General features: G+C 37.4%; 1 protein-coding gene across 1 annotated transcript in view; it reads left to right on the top strand.

Annotated features, from left to right (window-relative positions):
• Positions 1-24,508, top strand: part of CNTNAP5 (contactin associated protein family member 5) — a 290,138-nt gene that overhangs the window by 222,124 nt on the left and 43,506 nt on the right. Inside the window, exons 14-18 of the mRNA XM_032692890.1 lie at positions 6,363-6,519; positions 15,245-15,372; positions 15,626-15,796; positions 17,843-18,061; positions 23,913-24,152. Of these exons, the coding sequence (XP_032548781.1) occupies positions 6,363-6,519; positions 15,245-15,372; positions 15,626-15,796; positions 17,843-18,061; positions 23,913-24,152 (915 nt within the window). The remainder of the gene's footprint in view (positions 1-6,362; positions 6,520-15,244; positions 15,373-15,625; positions 15,797-17,842; positions 18,062-23,912; positions 24,153-24,508) is intronic.

Below are 24,508 nucleotides of genomic sequence, written 5' to 3'. Positions count from 1 at the left end.
GCACCTTGGCAGCAAAGCTTAATAATGAGAAAAAACTGTCAGCAAAGTGCTGCCTTTCTTTCCCCTTTTCCTAACCAAATAGGAAAATAACAAAATAAGTCTGGAATGAGGGACAGATTTTATGATTAAATAGATCTTGCCCAGGGAGTTGGTCCACTGGTATTAGCAGGACTACTTCACTTTCGGATAATTGCTCTAAATAAGGATTCTAGGACCTGACCAGAAATTGTAATCAAATTCAGTGAGAGTCTTAGTAACATTGGGCAGCACCTTTGCTACTCAGTAGCAAATCACAGTGGTGATTGTCTTGCTGCAATGTTTGACCTACTGTGATTTCCAGCACAACCATGTTTGCCATTTCTGAAAATTAGGGCAGTGGGTTACAATTTTAAGAAAGAAAAAGGAATATAAAAGTGGCATAATTGCCATGGGGAAGTAAATGGCATTTACTCATGCCATTGAGTAAAAAGGAGGAAGTATTTGTTGGTCATTATGGCTGTACTGTAAAGAGGTATATGGAAGCAGAGTAGTATGGTACAAAAACAAGTGGGTACTTGATGGCTCACTGAGTAAACAATGTTCAAAGGAACCATGTCACTGGGGACTCTCATTTTTTCCTTATTACATAAATGATTTTTTCCCAAGATAACATGATCTTGAGTTACAAATAGGGTCTTTTGTGAAGTGCAGAGAGGGTAGGTATTGCTTCCATAATTGCTGAGGTAGAGCCACGAGACCCTCACTGAGGGCTGTAAACCAAAGAGCAGTTTTTTTCACTGTCATATGTCAGCACCCACTTCAAAGAATGTGTAGCATGTACTGGTTAATACAGCACAGCTTGAGTTCTCCCCATTTTGTGTTATTAGTATATTTTCCCCGTGGTGTGAGTTGTTGTTTAAACCAATACGGATTCTGAGTCATTAATACCACAAACTTCTTCACTGAACAAACAGCCTCTGAGAATGTATTAATTTTGTGTTTTCCACTGAATATGAAATGTTTCTCCAATTTGTCCATTTTTTGTCCAGAATTATTATAAGTACTTTTTTTTAGATTTATCAAAACAGTATTTTTTTTCTGTTGAAAAGCAAAAGTGGAAGAATTTGGTTTTACATCAATTTAATGTTAAAAATTCTAATATAAAAAGGCTATGAAAATGGTATAATGGAAAAAAATTAAACATAGGAAAACAAGATCTTGGTAAACCCTTGCAAAAAATACTGAATCACAGTTATCCATTGTTTTCACTCTCTTACCCCTTTCTCCATTTATTCAGAGCCTTTTAAAAATTGATTAGCTGAGACCATAATTTATACTCTGGATAGGCTTCTGAATTCAGTTGTTCAGGTTGAAATTACCTCATATACATGTGTATATATATATATACAGATACATGTATAAAAAATATGCTAACTGCATGTTTCACATTGTTCAATATATCAGGTGAGCCATTTGCAGAATTTGATATTTTTGGAGTAGTTGGTGTAAAAAGACATTTTATGTTTTTGAGTACAGTTTCAAAGAATTGGGTTTGATTGCTCTATGCAATTCTACAATCAGTGTTTTCCTAATTCTCACTAACTCTTGATATGTGAATCTTTCCTCTTAGAAGAAAACAGCATGGATGTAAATTAATCTACATTTTCATCAGTAAAATTGATAGATGTAAGTTTTAACAAATTCAATTCTGCTTAACTTGGTTTGAATTTGGAAGGAAAAAAGAGCATGAAGATTGCCAAGAGAATGTTGTTTCAGTGCAATGCGGTTTCAGTGTTTCAATAGACAAATGCAAATAAATTGACTTGATGTGGTGGTGAAAAAGACATTTAACTGACCTGTTTCAGTAACTTGGGTACCCCAAAAACCTTGGCTGTGTTAGGGGTATATAAGCGCTCTGTCAGACTTTAGGTTTGTAAAGCACAGGAGTATAACACGGGATCCAGTTTATCTTGTTATATTTCCATAAATTTTTTCCAGATTTTTTGTTTGTTGTGATAGCAAGAATGACCTGGAAAATGATGCAGACAAATCTTGACAAATATTTTAAATATAATACTTTTAAAAATGCATGGCTTTTGTTTAACTCATGCTGTATAAACATAAAAGTCAATACTAAGAATTTCTGCCTATATAAAGGCAAACTGAGTTCACAAAAGTTGCTTGGAATTTATAAATATAGTGATATAGTCCTAAATGTTTCTGGAATATGCTGTTTCTGTGTCTCCTCCAGCTTCTGAGTGCCTATACAAATACTTTTTGAAAAATATATTTTGGCATTTAAAACCTGAGCAATCCTTAACCCTTTAAAAATAACTTGTATTTCTAGCAGTGTCAGTGTCTCCTAATACAGAAAATGAGAGAACTGTCAGCAAGAGGGAGATTTAAGAAGACAGATATTTTGTTGTAAGCTGGTAGAAGGACACCGAATACATGTTTCACCAATTCTTGTCACTGGAAGAGGCAGATACGCAATTTGATCTCAGGTGAATGCAGGTGAATTTGATCTCAATCTGCACCTCCTTCAAAGGATCTTTGGTTACCAATTTCACGTGTCTGCTCTCCTCTTCATAGTGCTCAGCCTCTGTGCTTGTTAACTGTACAGTCTGTGCCAGCCTTGCTTCTGCTGGAACAGATTTCATACAGAGAGCTAACAATGAACAGTTTAGTTAAACACATTGACAGAGTAGGTACTGGGGATCTGCTGAACAACTGACATCTGGGAGGAGCTTACTCTCTGTGCCTTGCTGGATGGACACAGAGTTCTTGTCTATATATATGGCAGTATTGTATATGTCAGGGTTTTCAGAGCCTTGGCTCTTTGGACACACATATACAGCTGTTGAATAGACCACAAAGAACCAGCCTATGGAGACAGATAGAGGAAAACATCAAGATGATCAGCTGAAGATGATACCCCTTATTCTTTCCTTTCAGAAGACCTGTGCCAAAACCTTACTTTCTGCAATCTGCCTGGCAGTGTGAATGAGTAGCAGTATTTGTTTTGATACAGTATTCAGTGTGCCTGTTTACTTTTTTTATTCCATATGATATTAAATTATGGTAAAAAGAGTAGTATAAATATCACAGCTGTTCGCAGAGGTTTCCAGACAATATAATTACTCAAAATGTTATTGTCCTCTGCAGAAAATAAAACAAAAAAAATGCCTTTCTTAAAGATTTTTTTATTAAAATTAAAACCTACCAAAGGCAGCTTAAGCAGGACAGAAGGAAATCACTCAAAAGAAACTGGTCTCTGTTCTGTTACTGGTGAATTAAGTCACTTTGGGCTTGTTCGTTTTGCTTGGTTTGAGATTTTTTTTCCCACATGTTCTCCTTCAAAATCATAGTATGGAGTTCAAAGACAACCCTAAAAAAATTTTATAGGAGTTTTTTTACTGTTATAAATAGACAAAAATATATAAAAAAGAATACTTTTATTTGCACAGTAGGCTTTTGACAACTTTTTTTCTAAATAATGTATTTTTAGGTACAGTTTAAGCACTGAATGAATCATATAATCATAGAATCAGCCAGGTTGGAAAGGACCTCTGAGATCATCAAGTCCAACCCTTGATCCACTACTGCCATAGATACCAGACTATGGCACTAAGTGTCACATCCAGTCTCAAAAAAGAATTAGTAGCGCTTCTTATTAGTGGACTTTTTAGCTTAGAAATTTTTAAGTAGCATTTTACTGACTTATGTTACCATAAGGTTATGGGGTGCAGTTAAATCCTTGATTAATGTCATTGATTTGGTCTGTGGCTTCATCACACATAGGGAATTAATTAATTTTGAGGTGGTGGAGAATTGATAATGCTTTGAAAAAATGATAATACCATAATTACAGAAGTGAAGTTACTGCAAAGAATATACAGGCTAATAAGAAAGAATCTTAATCGACAGAAGTTGGCTAAATTCAATCTCAGTGCAAGACGTCCTCCAGCTCTACCCAGGTATTACAGAGTAAACTTCTGGAAAGAAATCAGAGATAGATTAATTGGCATTGCTAGTGAAGTATTGCTTTGCTTCAACATTACAGGTATATGACATACAATATATGTTTCAGAATTCCTAAACTGTGCAAGTTGCTGTAGTACCTTAGATTTAAGAGCTTTTCTGAATACCTCTGTGATTTCTCATGTGTTAAAAAACTAAGCATGTGGGAAAGCGTTTTGAAGAATCAGGGCATAATATTCCTTAATAATACAATTGATTTCTAAGGGACTAGTTATGGAGAAAAATTTGCTCATCTTGAGAAAAGGGTGGCAGAACTCTGCATAATAGAATTTTGGAAAAGACACTGTTTTTTTATAGTCTATTCCCTTGACAATCTAAGACTGTTCTTATAATGTTGAATGCTCTATTTTTTAGCACTGTATTTAATTTCCTTGTAAATTACTCAAACTGTGGTTCTGCTACCACTTCCGCAGTCTATATCATAAATCAGAATGTGCATGTGTTTGTTTGGTATTGCTCAATAAAACAAATAACAACAGATCTGAAAAAGACATCAGAAAACTGCTTATTCTTAATTTATGTGAATGATTGCTTATTTCACTGTTATGTTTAAGTGTATAATGACTTCTGCCAAAAGAATCTGACACATATTGCATTTGATTAATGAATGCCATTATTTGCTATTGGCCTGAAATATTTATCTTTATCTAAATATTTTTTTTCAGAATGGACAGTTTTAAAATTAGATTAAGCACTTCTGTATAATATCTATTTCTACTCCTAGACAAATCACCCTTTTATTCAATTAACATTACTATTCCAAGCTTTACCAAGTAATTTCCCAGTAATGTAGTATAAAACTGTTTCACTGTTTGCAACAATCAACTTCTGTACAAAAATCAGTTGAATAGAAAAGAAAGAAATCATAAATGTGTCGATAATAATATGAGACAAAAAATGAGTGTGAACATTTTTGTAAGATGAATCCTTAGATGTTCTTGAATTGTGTTTTTCTAATGAGTACCTCTGGGTATTGGTCAAATTCATCATGTCTTAATTGTTGGTATCATGAGGATGCAGTTGCTCTTCCTATTTTTATTTTCCTTTTTTCATGAATTTACAGTTCAGCAGTCTAAGCTTAGAAGGAAAATAAACATGAATTAATTTTGCCAAGTAATTCTAAAACTCATTTTAATTAGTCCCTTACACTCTACAGTTAACCATGATTGCATTTCATATTTTAGTCTTTCTTGCTTTGTATAAGGAGAAATACTCCTTACTAACAATGTTAGTAAAGTGGAAGAATAAAATGATGCATCTTTCTACATTAGCAGTGCAGTTCAATTTACCAGGCTCCTCTGATCAAAAAGTCTTGATATGTCAATTTTGCTAAATTTTGCCATCTACCTTAAGTATAACTGATTACATTTCTTGATTTAAGGATTAAGAAGTCAATGAAAAAGTTATCTGAGCTGGAAGACAAACTCAGTCTTAGAAAATGCTAATCTGTGACTTTCATTACATCTGATTCTGCTTACTGTATCTGACTATTAATACTTAATTCTTGATGCATTACAGATTCTGAAATTTAAAAAAAAATATCTCTGTTTGTATAAATGCATAGATCTTAGAGCTCCTGTTGGTAGAAAATAGCTTCACGGAGATAAATTGATTCTCAAGCAGGGAAATACTTTTTCCCACTTGTCCTACCTTGTTTAATATCTTACGGAGCTTTGCATTTACAAATTCTGCCCTTGGAGAACAATAGTCCTACTCCCTTGGAAACTGAAAGAAATTTTGGTCTTGGTTTTGAGAGGAGCCTATAGTAATAGATCAGTTTGTGCGTTATTTCTGAAGATTTTTGTTCTTTATATATAAGGTAAGAAATTCCAGTCTAAGAGCTAGAGTCTTCTGCAAAACTTGATGACTCTACAAGAGGTCCTTGGCCAATACTACATGGTACAAGACAGCTGCCCAGTGTGAGTCATGGCAGGAGACTTGTTTTCAGATTCCATCAGTGGTCAGATCTCCCCCCAGTGTCACACAGAAACACTGGACACAGATGATGCAGACAGTGATGTTGAGTTTGCATGTCAAAAGTCTTTGCAGCTGAAAGGCACCAAGGTTCTTATATATGATTAGCACACGAGCCCTATGGGGAAAACATCTGCTCCTCCAAATGGGATTACAGTTGAACTGCTGCTTTCCCAACATTTATTCCATAAAATGGAACTTGGGCAAAGTTTATGGTTGGTTACTTTGTAGTTTACATCTTTTCTTTCGGTATTATCCAACATGTCCACCTTCACTCTCTTTTTCATTCTCAGGAGAATCCGATTTGCTTATCAAGTTCTCTTTCTCTCTCTTTCTCTCTTTTTCCCCGGTTTTTCCCCTTCATCCAGATGGAATGCCATTTGCTTGGTGGGTTGGCCGTGCCAATGAAAAGCATCTTTACTGGGGAGGATCTCTTCCGGGCATTCAACAATGTGCATGTGGACTGGAAGAAAGTTGTCTGGATATGAGATATTTTTGCAACTGTGACGCAGATAGAGAAGAATGGTAATAATTTTAACATGTAAATGGCAGTGTCTGTATGAAGAGCTGGTGATAGGAAGTAGGAAAGGAAGGGTTAAATCCTTTCCTGATTCACAGTTCAGGAAGATTGAATTGCTTGAGTATAATCAGACAAGAATGAAAGTCAAACTAGAATTTGGACTTCTAATTTCATCTTAAATTTCTTTTTTGAACCAAAACCAAGATATCTGGCTGAAGCACGTTACTGGAATGGGTGGTCTTAAAAAAAATATTTCTCGTTGAATGCTGAATCCAGTAACTATATTTGTTTAAAAATTTTTATTCATTTCGAGCATTGCATGAATAAAGGTTCTGGGAGATTGGTTCATGGGCATATATCAGAGGAGAAAATTCAAGCATAGACAGCAAAAGTCAGGTACAGCTAAACAAGAAATATGTACTATTGAAAAGAACAGTATTTTTCCTAAGAGACAGTATATCTGTATATACCTTAATGTTCTTTTACATTGGATCCCAAGCTTTTTAAAGTCAACAATAAGACTTGCTTTGGCTTCTGTAGGCTTTGGTTTAGTTTCCATAGGAAGTTTTAGTTACAGTATGAATATTCAAAGCCTTCCCTGGCTTTTGACTTTTGGTGTGCTCTGATGCTGCATGAATTTGGGAAAGCCACCTCACAATCTTCTCTCATTCTCTGCACCTTCAGAGAACTCCAACCACCAAGAGATAGTTGGTGAACTTTCTAATTAATTCCTAATTATGTTTGAGGGGACTGAAATGCCAGATGAGTGTTGTTGGAAGTGCAATTTGAAACACTCATGTGAAAACTCTCATTCACTCTTACTTTTGGACCACTCACTGATAGGAGCTGCTGTCCTTTCTCTGAAAAAAAAGATATTTTAACCTTGAGTAGTTCAGAAATTATGAATAACAGAAGTAGACAAGAAATGTCTTACTGTCATAGGCTGTGTTTGAAATAGTGTCCAAATTATCCCTGTGAAACCTTCACTTAAAATGAGCAGAAAGGAACTGTAAAGAGTCCTGAAATACAAAAAAAAATAAAATCAGAAATTACTTGTCACTGTAAGTGTTGGGATTTTTTGGTTGCTTGGTTTCCAGACAGTGTGAGTATTTGCCTGGACCATTTTTTTCCCTGGGGTCACTATTCGTTTTCAAAAATTATAACTGTAAGGGGATTTCTTCAGGAAGATGTTTATGTAAATGTTGGCTTATGAATGTGATTTGTACAGAATAGGATGGCTGTGCATGTTAATCTATCTTTTCTTTAATGTTTGTTTATCAGATGCGCTTTTGACAAGGTTTACACATGAGCATCAAGAGCATCTGTTTTTACTAGTGCTTGGCTCTTTTCATAATCCACATTCCATTTTTCAGTGAGCTACTTCTCAAGTAGAACAAGGTGTTATGCTGGCAGACATTTAGATTGCAGTCTGTGATTGCAGGACTGCACCATTAGGTCATACAAACCAATGCAAGGTGAAAGCTAAATGCAGTTTTATAATGTTTCAGCTAAGTCTCCTCAGGAAATGAGACCCAAACATGTTATGCTATGGGTGTTTATCTCCATTTTAACCCCACACCCAATGATTTTGAATAAAAAGACACATTTCAAACATCTTGAAGAGAGAAAGAGAAATCTCGAAAGTATTACAAATTACACATTCTATGAAAATTTATGCCAGGCTGAGGGGAAAAAGCCAATTAAAATGCACAAGAAAGAAGTTAAGGAAGCGTACACTTCTATTAGATTTTGGAAAACCCTCATGGGAGGGAGATGTTGGAAATCATGCGTCATTAGCTTGGCAGCTCACAGAGCTACTTGTTTCTCCTAATTCCATGATAATAGCAGAATATGTTCAGAAGTCTCCTCTGCTAAACTGCCTACTATTTGTTGGTTTGGAGGTTCAGTTGTTTTGGTGTTTAATCCATGAGAAATTTTTACTTTGGTAGCATTCTAAATTGCAGGTTGTCTTTTTAAAAGCTGAAAAACCTCTGACCTTTATGAAGAGTTTCTAAACATAAGAAATTTCATGCCTCTTGAAGACTGCTTTTGTGTTTCCCTGCTAGAACACTGACCCCCTGATATATAACGAGCATTAAAACCTGAAACCTGCTGAGATCTGAACTGTGACTTTAACCTGCTATACATTATAGTGGAAGGAGCAAGACAGCAGTAGATGCATTTATTTGCCTCGGCATGAAATAAAATGGGTGCTGCAGAGTGGAAAACCAGAAAATCATTTTTGCTCTTTTAGATAAATCATGCTGCTCCAAGGTAGGAACTCTCCAGAATAGTTGGAACGTCCTTCTGAAGAGGAGACAGGCCTAAAATTTTGCTTTGATTTGCTTTCCATAGACTAAATCTCAGGTATAGAAGGAGCTACTAATTTCTCAGAGCAGCAAAGAAATCATAAACAATGGAAGGCAGACCTGACAAAGTCCTGAGCCAGGTGTTTGGCAGCACACAATATGCACTTCTAGGCATGCTGACTTTTAAATGATATCTGAGCAGACACCTGAGCCTGCTGCTATTTTTGGGCTCTTACTTGACAACAAGTTAGTCCCCCTGGCCAGATGAACAGGAATGTATAATTAAACGTGCTCTATGGGGAAGGCTTTTGTATTTTTCACCTTTGTTCTTATTAAAGCATTATACTGATAAGTATCTTCTTCTATCCAGCTCCCCATCATACTTCCAAGCTCTGCAGTATGATTACAGCTAATTCTGTCGCTGCAGGATAGTGGAGCATCTTCATGGTATTTACCGGAGAGTGGGAGAAGATCTCTGATGAGGAAGCAGAGGCATAAGTTGCCACCTTAAGTTTTTGAACCAAGCAAGGGATCTGGAAAGGTGTCAAACGCTCTTTGACTGTAGTTTATGCATGCTTCAAAAAAAAAAAGAGAAATTTCTGACTGTTGAAAAAACTTGCTAGTGGCTGGGAACATTCATAGAGATCCAGTGGCTTCATGCTGAAGCTAAATCTAGTTCATAAAATGTTTTATTTTTCTTTCTTCCTCTTCCCCCACACTGAGAATAGTTAACTGTTGAGACAAGTTGTGTATAGAGGAGGCAGATTTGCAATTTTATTTCAAAACACATGCCCTCTGTCAAACAGAGGATGCATTCTTGATGCAGGTATAACTGGGGAAATGTGTTAAACTGATCTAAAGGATAAAGCATTACTGAAATACAGACAGGGTAGTGTTATAATGAGATTGTTTGGATTCTTAAGTACCTCTTCCAGATTTTCTTCCATCTCAAGCAAAGTTCTCTTGCCTTGGCAATTAAAGCCTTGCTGCTCACCAACACCTTGCATTTAAATGGGAGGAAACTTCCATGCCGTGGTGATGTATGACTGTCCTGAAGTCCGTTTCTGGTTTGGTCTCTCTAGAATCCAGTTTCCACTTCAAATGAAAAAAATTTAGTGAAGCCAGTTATCACCTGGAAACCTTGTGAATTTGAAGAACTTCACAGCTTTTTATTTTTTATAGAAAGAGAGGCATCTCTGGAACTCATTTTGTACAAGAAGCTCAGGCTTCTCAACAAAGTGTGGTGGACTGTTAATTCCAGTGAGTAGCTGATTAGCCATCTTCTATTTCTATTCTCCAGTCTTCCTATTCAAACTGTAGGAGTGTCCTTTTATCTTCCAGAATAGTCTCCTTCACTGGGGAACTAAGCCTTTGCCATTTCCAAAGAAACACGTGCTCACCTCTTTATCATGTCTTTGGGGCACTCCATGGAGTAAGGAAACCACAGGACATGAAAAGGAGGGGAACAAAAAGAAAGATAGATACTGCTATTGTGAAACACAGTTTGTCTTGCAGAGATATATTGAGCATATCCAGCCTTGTATGAGGAGGAGCAAAGCCACATGGAAATGAACGAAGCCTTGCTTGGATGAGCTGTATTTGTGCAAAGCTGTGCCAGAGCCAGGATGCTAAAATTGGAAGGGCTGAGGAGAGCAGGGCAGAGAAACCCTGACAAGCTCACATTTGACAGGTTTTGTTTACTCAGCCACTATCCCACATTGAATCCATTCCCCCAGAAGCAATGCAGGCAACTCCACAGAGCCTGTGAGCTCATAAATAAACCCTGCCAGAGGTGACCTGGCCTGTATAGAGCTGTCTTGGATATCTACTGTCATGACTGCATTTGTCAACAAATGAAAAGAGATGCCTGCAGAGAGCTGACTGTAGCAGGACCCTGAGGTGTCAGGAATCAGTTCTTTACTATCATTACCAAACTCTGTACCTCTTCTCTAATTCAGCCAAATATAGGCAATGCATCTTGCCTTCAACTGTTACACCTGTTATACAGATCATGGGTAACATAGCAATTAAAATTTATTGTTTTGGATTATTAATGGTATGTCCTGCACAGGCCCCAAAACCTTTTCTGATGGAAGCCTGTTTCACAGGCCCATCCCTTATGCACTTCATTGCCATCTGCTGATTCCATTCCCCAAATGTGTGGTAGTCATGAAAATCTGTACTGAATATCTGACTACTGAGGCTCTGTTCCCACTAGAGTTTTCATTAATGTTCAAGAGGAAAACGTACCAATAGGGGATAATATGAGAATAAATTATATTTAATGGCACCACTGTTCTACCATCTGTTAGAAAAAAATATGGAAATGGCTACCTGGAGATTAGCAATTTATGATGGCTCACGCTGTTAGGACACCATAGAGTAAGAGTTTGTTGAGCATGCTTTTATTGGTAGCCAGGAAGAAGAAAAATAGTTTCATAATGTTATGATCAAAATAGTTATTTGTCATTTATAGGTAAGTCTACCTTTACTACATCCTAAAATATCCAGTTGCTGCATTATCACCTTTAGCATTGCTGTGCTTGCAGCAAATTTTTTTTTTCTTTTTTAAATCAGCCCATAAATAGAGCATTTTTTTGATGTGTAACATGCCTCATAGCTTATTAAGGAAGTCTTTTGGGTAGATGCAGACGTTAATCTTCAGACATGGGTAAACGAATGACATCCAACTTTATTTAATACCCATAAATAAAAAATTTTCAGTGATTTAATTTAAAGGGCATTATTAGATATGTTTTGTTTGGGATTTGCTTGTGGGAAGTACAAATCGATACTATCCTTTATGTTAAGAGCTCAGAGAAATATCTGTTCATTGAGGGTTCTTTCCACCTTCAAAAACCTTCAGATTTTCATCTGAATTTGTGCCAAATTGAGTGCCAAGTCAGATAAGCAGGAGGTCTACTTCTCAAGTTTATTAATTTATTTGTACCATTTTCTGTGCATACAGCACTCCTTTCACGGAAGTGATTTTAAACCTGCCTTGATTTTTGTGAAATCGGGACTTAATTTACATTCCTGGCCAAGGAACATCACCCCGCAAGGATGTTCCTCAAGGGAACTACCCTCCTGTAGTTCTCAATGCTGAGAAGCAGGACACAGTGTGCTGCAAAGGACATGCTTGGTGGAAGTGGTCACAGAGTGCTATGTGAAACACGTGAACAGAAATAAAGTGGTGGGTTTGGCTAACCCGAGAAGCAGCTGTGGAAAAGCAAATATAATCTGTTTTTAAGTGTGTGTTAACTGCTAAATTAAAATACATATAAGTAAAAAGGAGTTCTGAGAATAAACACAAAAATGATTATTCTAACAAGGTTTTATTTTTGTTTAAAAGACAAAATCATGTATATGCACATCATATTGTAGATGCTTTCTATCAGAAAATAGCAATTTTATTTGAAAATCGTAGTACATTAAAAGTGATCCCCAAGCCCCCTTCAGGCAAAAATTCCAAATATTTTGTCCAGGCCCTAGTATATTTGTATTTTGTAGTGCCACAGCAGTGTCTCCAGGAAGTTATTGTGCAGGTACATGAAGCTCTTCTACTCCTCTCTCAGGAATAATGCATTTCATTTGAGAGGCTGCCATAGTGTACCACGTAGAGAAAAGGAATCGTGGTGCTTTGTAAGTGGAGTCTAAAATAAGTTCAACTTAAGAAATACCAGGAATTTGAAACATTCACAGTGTCTTCAACTTTCTTATCTGCTTTTCTTAATTGAAACATCCTAGGTGTTGACTTTTCAATAAAAACTTAATTTTCTACCATGAAATAATAATAATTAACTGCAACAATACATATGTTGTTCCTGTAGCTGGTACATTCTCTGAAGGACAGAATATTTTCCTGATAGGTTTTATTTCAGTGGCTGCTTATATGAAAATAAGTATCATTATATGAGGGGATTTTTTCCATGTGTGAAAGAATAAAACATATAAAATGTGCTATTTGAGCTTGAAGAGAAGCTTGATTGAGTTTTCAAGGTGTTAACAAAGAAGGGAAGATTTTTATTAGTTCTAGAATATTTTTCTCTCTCACTGTTGAGCTATGCTACTGAAGTTTGCTGTGACACTGGCATATAACTAATAAAAGCTCAATCATAAAATTTGATATAAAGGAACTCCATGCAGTATAACAGAATATCTAATAAGCAATGCAGCTTTCAGAGATGTGGAATAGATATCTTTAAAATGTCACTATTTCATGGGTTTTTGTAGATATTTTCAGTGCTAGTTGTAGGAAGATACTGATTTTTATTTTAATCCTGATCATAGCTAGTAAAAAGACTGCACTATATTTTGAATTAAAATAAATTTGCAGGAGGTCTCCCTAGATATTTTGTGATTTTTGAAAAATTTATTTTAAAAACGTAAATGCCAGCTTAGTTACATTCTTTCCTAAGAAATACTAAAATAGTTCAGCTTTTGTTACATCTGTTTCATAATGCATTGAGAGCATTTACACTAACTTTCAAATATTGATAGAATAAGCTATAGGAGTGTGCTACTGAGAGTCTGCCGTGAAGAGATTTGGAGACCATGTACTTTTGATTTCTACATGGTAGTTTTCCTTCTGTGTCTGTATTGAAGGCATCACTCTTCCTGGTGCCTGGGAATTTCATCTTGCTGCACTTTGCCTGTAGTTATTTGCATGTCAGACACCCACTGAAGTAAGAAGAAAATGTTAGGGTCAGAGAGAGTGCCTCTCCTTTTCCCCTTGGCATTATGAGACAATCAGTTGTGCTGCATGCAATTAGAAACAATGAAAAACAATGCAATGTATGCAGCCTTTATAAAAAAAGATCAAAATACTTATGTTTTTTTCTAACATTAATCAGAGGAGAGCACTTAGCCAAGCAAACATCCAAGGTTGTGTGACAGAGCACAGCTGTAGTGGTCATCCTGATTATTATTTCTTTGCTGAAGTCTGTGTCCTTTTCCATAACTGGAACTACGCCGAGAGGTAGGTTTGTGGAAGTTGGCATTACAAGGAGGATATAGGCAAGTCTGGGATCCTGCCTGGAATGTCAGACTCTCTGGCAGTAGTATCACTCAAAAAGTGATACCTGTTTCCTGAGGCATTGTGTCACACCTGCCTGGAAGAACAGGTTTGGATTACTGGTATTTTGGTATGGTCATTGTTACTATCCCCATGTATAGCATGAAGTCTTTCACCTCTGAGCAGAGAGGTGATCTGGGCCATACAGAGGTAGAGATCTTTCCTTCCTCTAAAACTCTTGAGATTTGGTTCTGTGAAGGATGCTGTGCCATGCTTATGTGCCCAGATGTACAGGATATCTTAACCTTGAGAAAAGAAGCTAGGAGAAGAAAAAAACAACACTATGGAGATGACATTCAGTAGCACTCACCTCTCTATTGTCAATCAATAAAGAAATACCTCAAAAGGGCAGTTCTGCTCTGGTAAGGTCAGGGTTGGGTTCCTGAGGGACTCAGCTGAGTTCATGAAGTACAGTGGGATGAATGCACATCTGTATACCCTGCCAGAGTCAAAGCCACTGGATCAGCTTAAGGACCTGAGGGCTGCTATGAAGCACCACGCTGCATTTTGGGGGCAACAATTTGTCCAGCACACAATTTGTCAGGGTGAAAACAAAGAAATTATCCTTTAGGAATCTTTCTTTCTTTTCTCTTCCTTTCTAGCAGCCATGGGTAAGTTAGTTGCAGCTGAAGAATAAGCTCAGCTAAGCAAACAAGAGAAGTTTGACATTGTAGTAAATCAGCATTCAGTATTTCAGTTGCTGAACGAAAATTTCCACTGGCACATAATACAAAGGACTGATTCAGTCAAAACTCTCTCTGCCAATTCAGCCGGTTTTGCAGTGTGCAGAGTCAGTCATGTCCCAGCCATCTTGAAGTTGGATCAGTAGCTGTCTGGCTGCCCTGTGCTAAGTGTGCTAGATCAGGCATCGCCTGTCCTCTTCCTGCTTGGGTAAAGCATAAAGCCAGAATAAATGCTGTTATCTGTCTCCAGCTAACTTTACTCACAGAAATGCAAATTTTGACTTATGCCTGATGCACATTAAATTCATCCTGCTGAGAAAACCCAGTAGAGCCCAGTTTACATAAATGCCTGTTGGTCAACATGGCAGCATTCTGCTTTGGCTTCACAGTCTTTCTGCACAGCTGAAGCACATTTACAGCCATCCCAGACAGAATCATGTATCCAAATAGTGTCTCCAGTGGTCATTACTGCATATGAGCATAGAACATACATATGAATGTATATGTCTTAAATAGTGTGTACTGGTCATCATTCTCCCAGGTAACTCTGCAGAAGATCTTTTGTCTTTCGGTAAACATCTTTTAAATGCTACATTGCATAAGGAATGCTGAGGGTTTTGTCTGTGGTTAATCTGTCTCTTTCTGTTTGTGTATTATAATCCAGGACAAATGATACCGGCCTCCTTACTTTCAAAGACCATTTGCCTGTAACTCAGATAGTGATCACTGACACAAACAGATCAAATTCTGAGGCTGCTTGGAAAATCGGCCCTTTGCGTTGCTATGGAGACAGTGAGTACTAGCTCTTCTCAATTTCCATAGGTACAGAATGTTCTCTCTTTCCTTTTGTTTGGATTTTTTTTGTTTGTTTTTGTTGGGGGGGTTTTGTTTGTTTGTTTTTGGTTGGGTTTTTTTTGGGTTTTTTTGGTAGTTATCTTTTTCTTGGTTTTAAACTTATTTCTTTGATGAAAGGTGGCTTTCCACATGCATTTTACAGCTGCTGTCCTGTGCCAATTAACTATAGAGAAGGGGGTTGTGTTTGCAGGACAGTTCTGGAACGCTGCTTCCTTCAACACAGAGGCCTCCTATCTGCACTTCCCCACATTCCACGCCGAGTTCAGTGCAGACATCTCCTTCTTCTTCAAAACTACTGCGGTCTCTGGGGTATTCTTGGAAAACCTTGGGATTAAAGACTTCATACGAATTGAAATAAGCTGTAAGTTTCATCGTTAAGAAATCTTGGGGTATTTGCCCAATTTGACAAGTGCAAGGACATATTTTCTGATGTCTTGAGATGCCTGAAGAGGATAAGATGGAGACATAAAGACTCATTAATCTAGACTTGTCTACCGCTCCTGTCAAGAGTTTCCCTGTATAGTTTTGGTCATTATGCTTAACCTTGTTATGTTTATCTTTCTTAAACAAGTGTAGGAATGTAGTTTTTTCAACATTTATATTTATTGCTTTGCTCTTTAGAGAAAAAAATTACTGGTTAGATGTACCTATAGGCTGTAATTTTAGTTTAGTTGAAAAATAACCATTCTGATGGTTATTTTATTCTTGTATCAGTAACGTACCCAGTCTGATGCAGTCCTAGAATTTCAGAGGAACTGAGTGTGTGTAGTACAGCTACAAGGTGAGAGTTTATGAAGGACAGGACACTAATGCAAGATAAGACAGTCACAGTTGTAATGAGTCTTGAATACTTGAAAATATAGTGAGTGCAATGTAACTGCTACTCAGCATATAAAGGAGAATAGTAGGAAATTTAATTAGTGAGATTTTGCCTCACTCCTGTTCTGACAACTTCAAATATTTATCAGTGATAAAAGAGTACTGTGGCTTTGACATGAAATATGACTTCTGTATTCCAAATTCTGTCAAGCTTAGGGAAAACAAACTGAGTGCTATGCATTTGATAATATGCTTATAATAACCCCAACATAAAAATTAATAAAACAGGGCCCTAAGGCCCTTCGATTCATTAAACCAATGGTAAATGTCATGGTGCATTATCACAAGGTAATGAGGTATGATTTACTGTTAATTGCACATCAAAGTCCAATTTGGTTGTACTTCAGTGTACTGTGGTTCATTCTCAGGGATATAGAAGTAAAAATGGCATCAAATGTAACAAATACTGTAAATTAAGATTGTTTAGTGAAAGTTTCTGGATTTGTGTTGAATCTGTACTCCTAGAGAAATGAGTTATTTAGAAGTTTGGGAAAAATCTTTTAAACTTTGGCTTCTCACCAGTAGTTTGATGCTGTACTTCCTCATGCCAGATGGAATTTGCAGCCTAAAGGCCTTGTATCAAGGAAACTCTACTGACCAGCTGCTTCAAAAGGAAACGGCTCTTTAGCAGATGCAGAGGCTCAGAATTGATCTTTGTCTATCCCTATGGAGCGTTTCCTATCTTAACTATCTAAGAAGCAGCTTCCAAAACTAGACCTATCCGATTTTTGAGGCTTGAAATAACAGGTTTTTTATGAATATTCAGTCTACCTACAACCTTCTGGTTTTGTGATCTGTGGACCTGATTCTTGGTCTCGTGGTGCATTTAGCATTTTAGGAAGAGGAAAAATAATCAGTAGCGAGAATGTTAAAAAGTTCTAGCCTCCTTCAGGCTTCCAGTAGAGCAAGGTAGACTCCATTATGTGGTTTGTTTTTCAACTATTGTCCTGTTTCTAGGTGCCTTATTATCTCTAGACATGTGTTATATATACAAATTTGGTTTAGGATCACCAGTGATCTAGGTTTGCTCATCTATTTTTTCTTGCTTCTTGAGTCAGACTTAGGCAAACAAATGCTTGTAGGATTCTCTCCTACCATATGCAGCCAAGTTATGTAATTGTTAAGTACATGCAGTTTGAAAGATTTAGTTGGAAAGAGATTCTTCGTCCTTTCTCCCATCTTAGCATTTTTTTGTCCAAAATCTTTTGGTACCATTGTGTGACTTTTGTGCAGCATTTGTCACTTTTGCTTCATAAAGAGAACTTCCATTTCTAGAGCACAGTAACTGTTATGACAAAAAAAGATGTGTACCCACAGCCAGGCGTAATCAAAGCAGAGATCAAACAGTGAGGCTGCAGGCTTAAATTTATGTATAAGCTGCTGTGTAGGAGATGGGAGGTAAATGATCCTGTACTATTTGCTGACATAAAAGTTAATGAACCCTATATTTATGTAAGATTTCTTGATGTCAAAACCACAATTTAAATCAGACCTTCACCTCCTCTTCACATCTGTTTATCTGTTCCAGCCCCCAAAGAGATCACCTTCTCCATAGATGTCGGGAATGGCCCCACAGAAGCCACTGTGCAGTCTCCCAGCCCCCTGAATGACAACCAGTGGCACTACATCCGAGCAGAGAGGAACCTCAAGCAAACCTCTCTCCAGGTGGACAGCCTCCCCAAGAAGGTGCTGGAGGCACCTACTGAGGGGCACTTTCGCTTGCAGCTCAACAGCCAGTTGTTTGTCGGTAGGGATCATAAGGGTTTCCGTGGGTAGCAACAGTATTTCTGTGTTCATACCTTGGTAATGAATGCTATTGTCTCACCTTTGACCTTGTATGTGGTGACCTAATTTTGCTTTCTCTTCTTCCATTCCTTCATAGGCAACACAAAGTAAGCCCAAACAACTGCCTTTACACTCAAAGCACTAACCATAGTTTAAGCATATTATACTTTATGGTATTTTTAGGGTCAAACACTTGAAAGGTATTTATTGCCAAAGAATTGACAGTCTTCCTTCTTTGTACATTACTGGCTGTGTAATTTTGCTGCAGAAAATGAGATCTCTCTCTTTAGACACAATGTAAAAGTCACAAATTTGTCATAAAAATTTCTGGGGCAAAGCCTGATTGAAAGTATGGTCTTTAAAGTCTGGTCCTTCAAATGTGCCTACCGAAACCCTTATTTGGCTACTGAGCCCATGACTGAGAGAACTATGAACAGAATCAAAGCAAACACAGGTGTTTACCTAAAAGTGATCTTTCAAAGGAGAAAACAAAAATTAAAAGAGAAAAACATCTCTGCATATATTTTGTTTCCCTATCACCTGTGCAAAAGAAATCTGGTTTGGAACTAGCTTTTGTTTGATAATATGATCATGGATTACAAGGGGAATCCTCTCTTTTTCATATTCAAACACTGTCTTTCTGAGTAATCTGCTCAGTGATGGAGTGGGCTGTATCTCACATCTTATGCAGGGCCACTCAGGTAACTACCAATTCCTTCCTTAAAATGGAGTCTCTTACTTAGCTGAAATGCTGTAGCAAACCTCAATCTGTCAATTCATTTTAATATAGTTTACTTGTGTATTCACACGCTTTGATTTAAGTAGATTTTAGGGTATTTATTTGAGCTTTTTATTGTGTATGTGTGCAGTAATTACTGGGCTCTGAATGCAAAGAATTAATCCATAATAAATAGATACAGCTGCATCAATGTCAGGAGTCCTTCCCACATAGCAGTTGATTTATACTCCCTAAAATGATCTCTGCTAGACTCAGCTGGAGAGGAGCTCACTGAAGAACTCACAGAAGGGAGGCTTAAGACTATCACAATGCAAGGTTTCTGTTTTCTGGTATGAAGCATGCTGCTAATCACTTGTTTTTTAAATGCTACTTTGATCCTAAGAGCGTGTTCTGTGGGAGGCCAGGTCTGAAGGCAATAGGGCTGCTAGATACCTTAGAAATGTCAGAGAATTTTAGCCAAGTTACTGTTTCCAGTTAGAAAAACTGGAGATTTAGTGACTGGATAGACTTTTGCAATGTTTTGGTTGTATCTTTATAAAAGACTAAATATGAAGGGTTTATCATAGGTCGTCTATTAGGTATGTCATATATACCAACTGCTTACCATTCCACATCTGAAAAGCAGTATCTGCCTGTAAGCTTGCTTCTCAGCCTCAGCAAAATAAACATGTTACCTGAACCAACTTTATTGTGGTTTTAAAGTGACATAATTGATGAATTGCATCATAGAAATCCATGGTAGTTAAGGACCTCACAAGAGAATGTGCCAACAGAAACCCTTGTCAGCAAAGACAAATGCAAAGCCCTGCACCTGTGGCAGAATAACATCATGCATCTGTACAAGCTGGGAGTTGAGTGGATGGGTAACAGCTGTGCAGAAAAGGTCCCATCAGTTTTGGTGGTGAAGTGGATCTGTACCTCATCTGAATGTAGCTATGCCTTAAGGAACAGGTTGGACCAGTTGATTTCTGCAGTGAACTCCAACCGATTTTACTCTAATATCTACAGAAAACTCTAGGTTATAGGTATTTATCTCAGTCAAGAAGTGAAAAGTTCTCACCGAGAAATAAATAGATTGCATTCAGTTGTTCATCCACACTTTTACTGAACTATGAACAAAAGGGACAGAAAAACAAATGTTTTTGGGAGTGCTTTTTCAGCCCTTAACTCTGCCATATGGAAGGCCAAAATTCTTTGTGACTTTCTGAGTTTTATTAAGAGCTGTCAGAATAGTTGGAAACCTGGACAGCTTCCTGATTCTGATACTGTTTGTCCCTGGGTGCTCCAGGGAAATGTGGCAGAATTCCAATAATACACAGATGTGGCATAGCTTGTTCCTAGTGAAGGTCTCATTCCAATCTCTAATAAAAAGCTACTGATTTAATACCTCAACCATGCAGAGTGAATTTTATCCCATCTGAAAAATAAATACATAAACAGCAATGTAAATTGGAAAGAAGCAACAGCACATAATATTACTCCCTACTCCCCCTATAATCCACAACATATTTGTCTCTGCAGCATTCTGCCTACTGACAGTGATTAAGGGGTTCCCAGTCTTAATGACTCTCTGTGGCAGGCTTCTGAGGTAGCTTTCTGTATGTGGGAAGTGGAAGGGAGAAATGACTTGTATTGCCAGTACACTCAAACAAACTTGGATTTTAATGCAGCCTAAAGGAGTTAGAAAACCATTTTTCAATTTCTTTTAGTGGGTCTTGGATACCTAAGTGCTTTAGGCTACGTTATAATCCTCAGTCACAGCATGAACATCCTTACACCTGGCTATGTTTCTTCTCTTAATTTAAAAAACAAAAAAAAAGTACAGTGAAAAGACCAGACCCCAAACAAATGTTCAGGTTAGGTAATATCAACTACACCAAACTGCCCAGTAACAAGCCAATTTGGCACATTACTTGCTCAGAAGGGGGAGGCAAAAATCATTCCTTTCGACGGACAGTCATTTTCAACACTCAAAATGTGCACTTTTGTATAGTGCAGCTGTACCTGGCATATCCTTGTGGTCCTGGAGGAGATGGATCATTATCTCCTCTCATGGCATAGTCTGAGATGAAGTTCTGCCTTGCCTAGTGCCAAAGGCATGACCATAAGACTCCATCATAGGGAGGGGAAAGACAGTCATCATAGGCCTCTTTGAGAACAGGATTTGAACTCAGAGAAGTAATATCAGAGAAACAAAATACAAGTCTTGAGAAATTAATTTTATGAATAAAGCTTTGATCAGAAGTTTTTGTGCTATTCATTTGGTATGTTATGGACACTGGCAAAATTAAGTGCTTGGGTTCCTTGTTCTGTCTTGGGAACAACTGAGCAAGGAATGAATCCTTGAGTGATCCTGCTCTGTTCATTTTAGGCAGTCGTACCCCAGGGAGAGCAAACCCCAACAGCATCTCAACATCTGAGAAACTTTCTTTGTAGACAGAAGAAAGGATAGGAAAAGAAAGGGTATACTTTGTTTACTGTTATTGGTTTTAAAGGCATCTGTAGGCTCCTTGGAGGCCAAGAGGAGGAATTAACGCCTAACTCTTTCTCTGTATCCTGTCTGCTTTGTACATCTTTCAGTTTGAGACTAACAATTGTGACTTGGAGGTCTCCTGTGGAATATCACAGCAAGTTCACCTACTCCTGATTATGATTCTTATACTTCTCTGCCCTTTGCTTTTCTTTATATCGGTTGCATAAAGCAAGGATGCTCTTAGTACTTATTCATGCTGCTTCAGCCTCCCTAATCAGTTTTTTCCAGCAAAAAGTCCTTTTTTTTTAAAGCAAATCCTGAACTCAATGCTAAAATGTTAATTATTTCGCCAATTGTGTCACCAAGCTATGCTATGCGTGCTCAGTTGTGAGCTTCTTGCCCTGTCCTCTCAGATTCTCTCTTCTTTGCCCAAAGGCTCCTCAGTAAAATTCAGCTGCATAAACACCTTGCTGAAAACAGTATGGCTCATTTGACTGTCACCTCCACTCAACACAGTACACTCTTAACTTCGGTTTTTATGGTCCATAGGCTTATCCTAAAATCTGTTTTCCTGAATAAAACATTTAGGTCTCATACAGTGAATTGTCCAGTCCATCGGGCATATTTGAGTAGGAAGAATCTGCAAAGCTTGATTTGAGGAAGAGTTTTGGTTTTTTGTTTTCCATTTTTCTTTGCTTTGCGGGAATGGATATGAAGATTAGGTCTAGTGAATTGAAGAAAACTGCCCAAAATAAACAGATTTGCTTAAGCAATACTGTGTGGATCTAGGATCATATAACTGGTCTGTGTTAAGCCCTATACTCTCCAGACATTAGAAGAGGAGAAGAGTGAGAAACATGGCCTTCCAAATGCTTTAGAGGGCAATAAGAATGTGGTTAGTGCAATAAACATGACATCTGTGGAACAGTTAGCAATAGTTTTTACTCATTCTTTATACGATTCAGCCGGGATTTGTATGTGTGCAGAGAAGAGGCAAGGAAACTGTCATTTATCCTTGTAATATTTGTGGTTTCCTCCTGTGCAAAAGAAAACAAAGTAACCAGTAGCCTTAAAGGAAGAAATCACATTTCTACTTATGTGGACATGACTGAAAATTCTGTATGATATGTTTTGTTTTGGAACAAAATCTCCAAGCACAAAAGGGTTTGCTGCACAGTGCAGCAAATGCAGAAGGCCTGATTCTTGTCCTCAGAGGGCCTCTAAAATAAGTGAGCTAACATTTGCTCTCCTGTAAAGAATATCTAAGAATGGCTAAAGAGAAATTTGAAAATATTTTTTTCTCTGAGAAAAGTACCATAAAATTAACATGAAATAAATGTGTCTCATGCATACTGTCTGTAGTTCAATTACTCTAATTTGAATGCAGTATTTCTGCTATTAGTGTTCCAGAAAGAAAACCCTAGTGTTGCAGAACACTAGGGTTTGGGTGAGGTTGCTTTTTAGACTGTTACTGCATTCTGTTAGTTCGCAGAAATCTTACTTTATTAATTTATGAAAAAAAATAGATACTCTTCTGCAAGGGCTTATCAAATGATGTAATCTTTTATCTCATACATTTGATATAGAACCAACTTCTACAGAAGAATAATAACTTCTTTCATACTACTTTTGCAGGAGAATCACCAATAAAGCTAACATTTCAGAGTCTGCAAATGCTGATAACTCCTGAACCACAATTAGATTTCCTAGCAGCGATTGAAATTGCAGTATCTTCAAAAGCAAAACATGGCAACTGCCCAAAAAAAGCCTATGATAAGAAAAATGGTTATATTTTCATAGAGTAACAATTGTAATTATTATTCTCAGAGACCACCTCTTATGGAAAAAGCACCTTCATTGTAACACTGTTAGCAAATTCATTGGACAGATGCAAAGCTAGATACCTTGTAGAGACTAAACTGCCCTCTTGCATAGTTCCATACAGGTCTGGTCTTCAGGAAGAAATGCAATTGTATTTAACAATTGTAATAAATAGCACATCTGTGACCTGAACTCATGTTTCTTGCAACAACAACCATTTACAGGTACCATGTCAGGTTGGGAAGTCATTCATAAATTCTGACCCAAGTCATATCCATTCAGCCAGCAGGCCTGGTGCTGAACATGACTCATTCCTGCTATCTGGACTCATCAGCAGGTTAACTCACCTGCTGTTGGGATTGGGGTGTTATTTATGCTTTGTACTATGGCAACAAATAGGAAAAAAAAAACAACAATGTTTTTGGTTTGATTTTCTCATGTATTTGGTGATATGCAAACATACAATAAAGAAACTAATCTTTTTCCCAAATGAATTTGCAGTTTTAATGCCAGACAGGAGAGTAGATAAGCCAAAAAAGAGAAGAATGGCAAAAAGAAAGTGTCACATACAACTTTTTAGTCCTTTCATAAAAATAGAGACCTTTAGTTCCCAGGGCTGTCCATCTGTCATCTTTTACCACTTTATGTATTGGCATATAATATATAATTTTTTTTAAAAAAATTGTGGATTCATATTTGTACCTCTAGATTGAAATTCATGGCTTTCATTACTGTGAAGACTCACCAAGGAGTGAATACCCCTTTTTCTCTCCTTTTCAGGAGGAACAGCTTCCAGACAGAAGGGCTTTTTGGGATGCATTAGATCTCTGCATTTAAATGGACAGAAACTTGACCTTGAAGAGAGAGCTAAAATGACACCTGGTGTTAAACCTGGATGTCCAGGGCATTGCAGCAGTTATGGTAACCTGTGCCATAATGGAGGTAAATGTGTGGAGAAGTATACTGGTTACTTCTGTGATTGTACCGACTCAGCCTATGAAGGACCTTTCTGCAAGGAAGGTAGGCAGCAAGCTTTGATTCTAATCTTCAGCACCGTTTCGCTACAGCACAGTTTCACTCATGTCAGCTCGGTGTCCCCTGTATTGCAATACATTCTATTATCAGCTGTCCCTTCAGCGTTACTAAGAGTTTATCTGAAGCAGGCTACAAGATCTTTTTTTGACTTCAGTGTTGGCCTCAGAAATGAAAATGATGTCAGCTGTACTAGTAAAGTTTGCAACTATTTCCCGCTATGATTCCTGTATTCAGTTGCATGTAACTTGCCCCAGACATAAACAAATAGGGCTGAATTTTTTTCATACAGGTGTTTGCCCATGTCTGAACATTTAGTTTAGTTGTTCTTAAACCTCATCCTA

Source organism: Chiroxiphia lanceolata, chromosome 7 (assembly GCF_009829145.1).
Source record: "Chiroxiphia lanceolata isolate bChiLan1 chromosome 7, bChiLan1.pri, whole genome shotgun sequence".
Taxonomy (NCBI): Eukaryota; Metazoa; Chordata; class Aves; order Passeriformes; family Pipridae; genus Chiroxiphia; species Chiroxiphia lanceolata.
The sequence above is the reverse complement of the archived record's forward strand: the minus strand, read 5'-3'. Positions and strand labels throughout refer to the sequence as shown.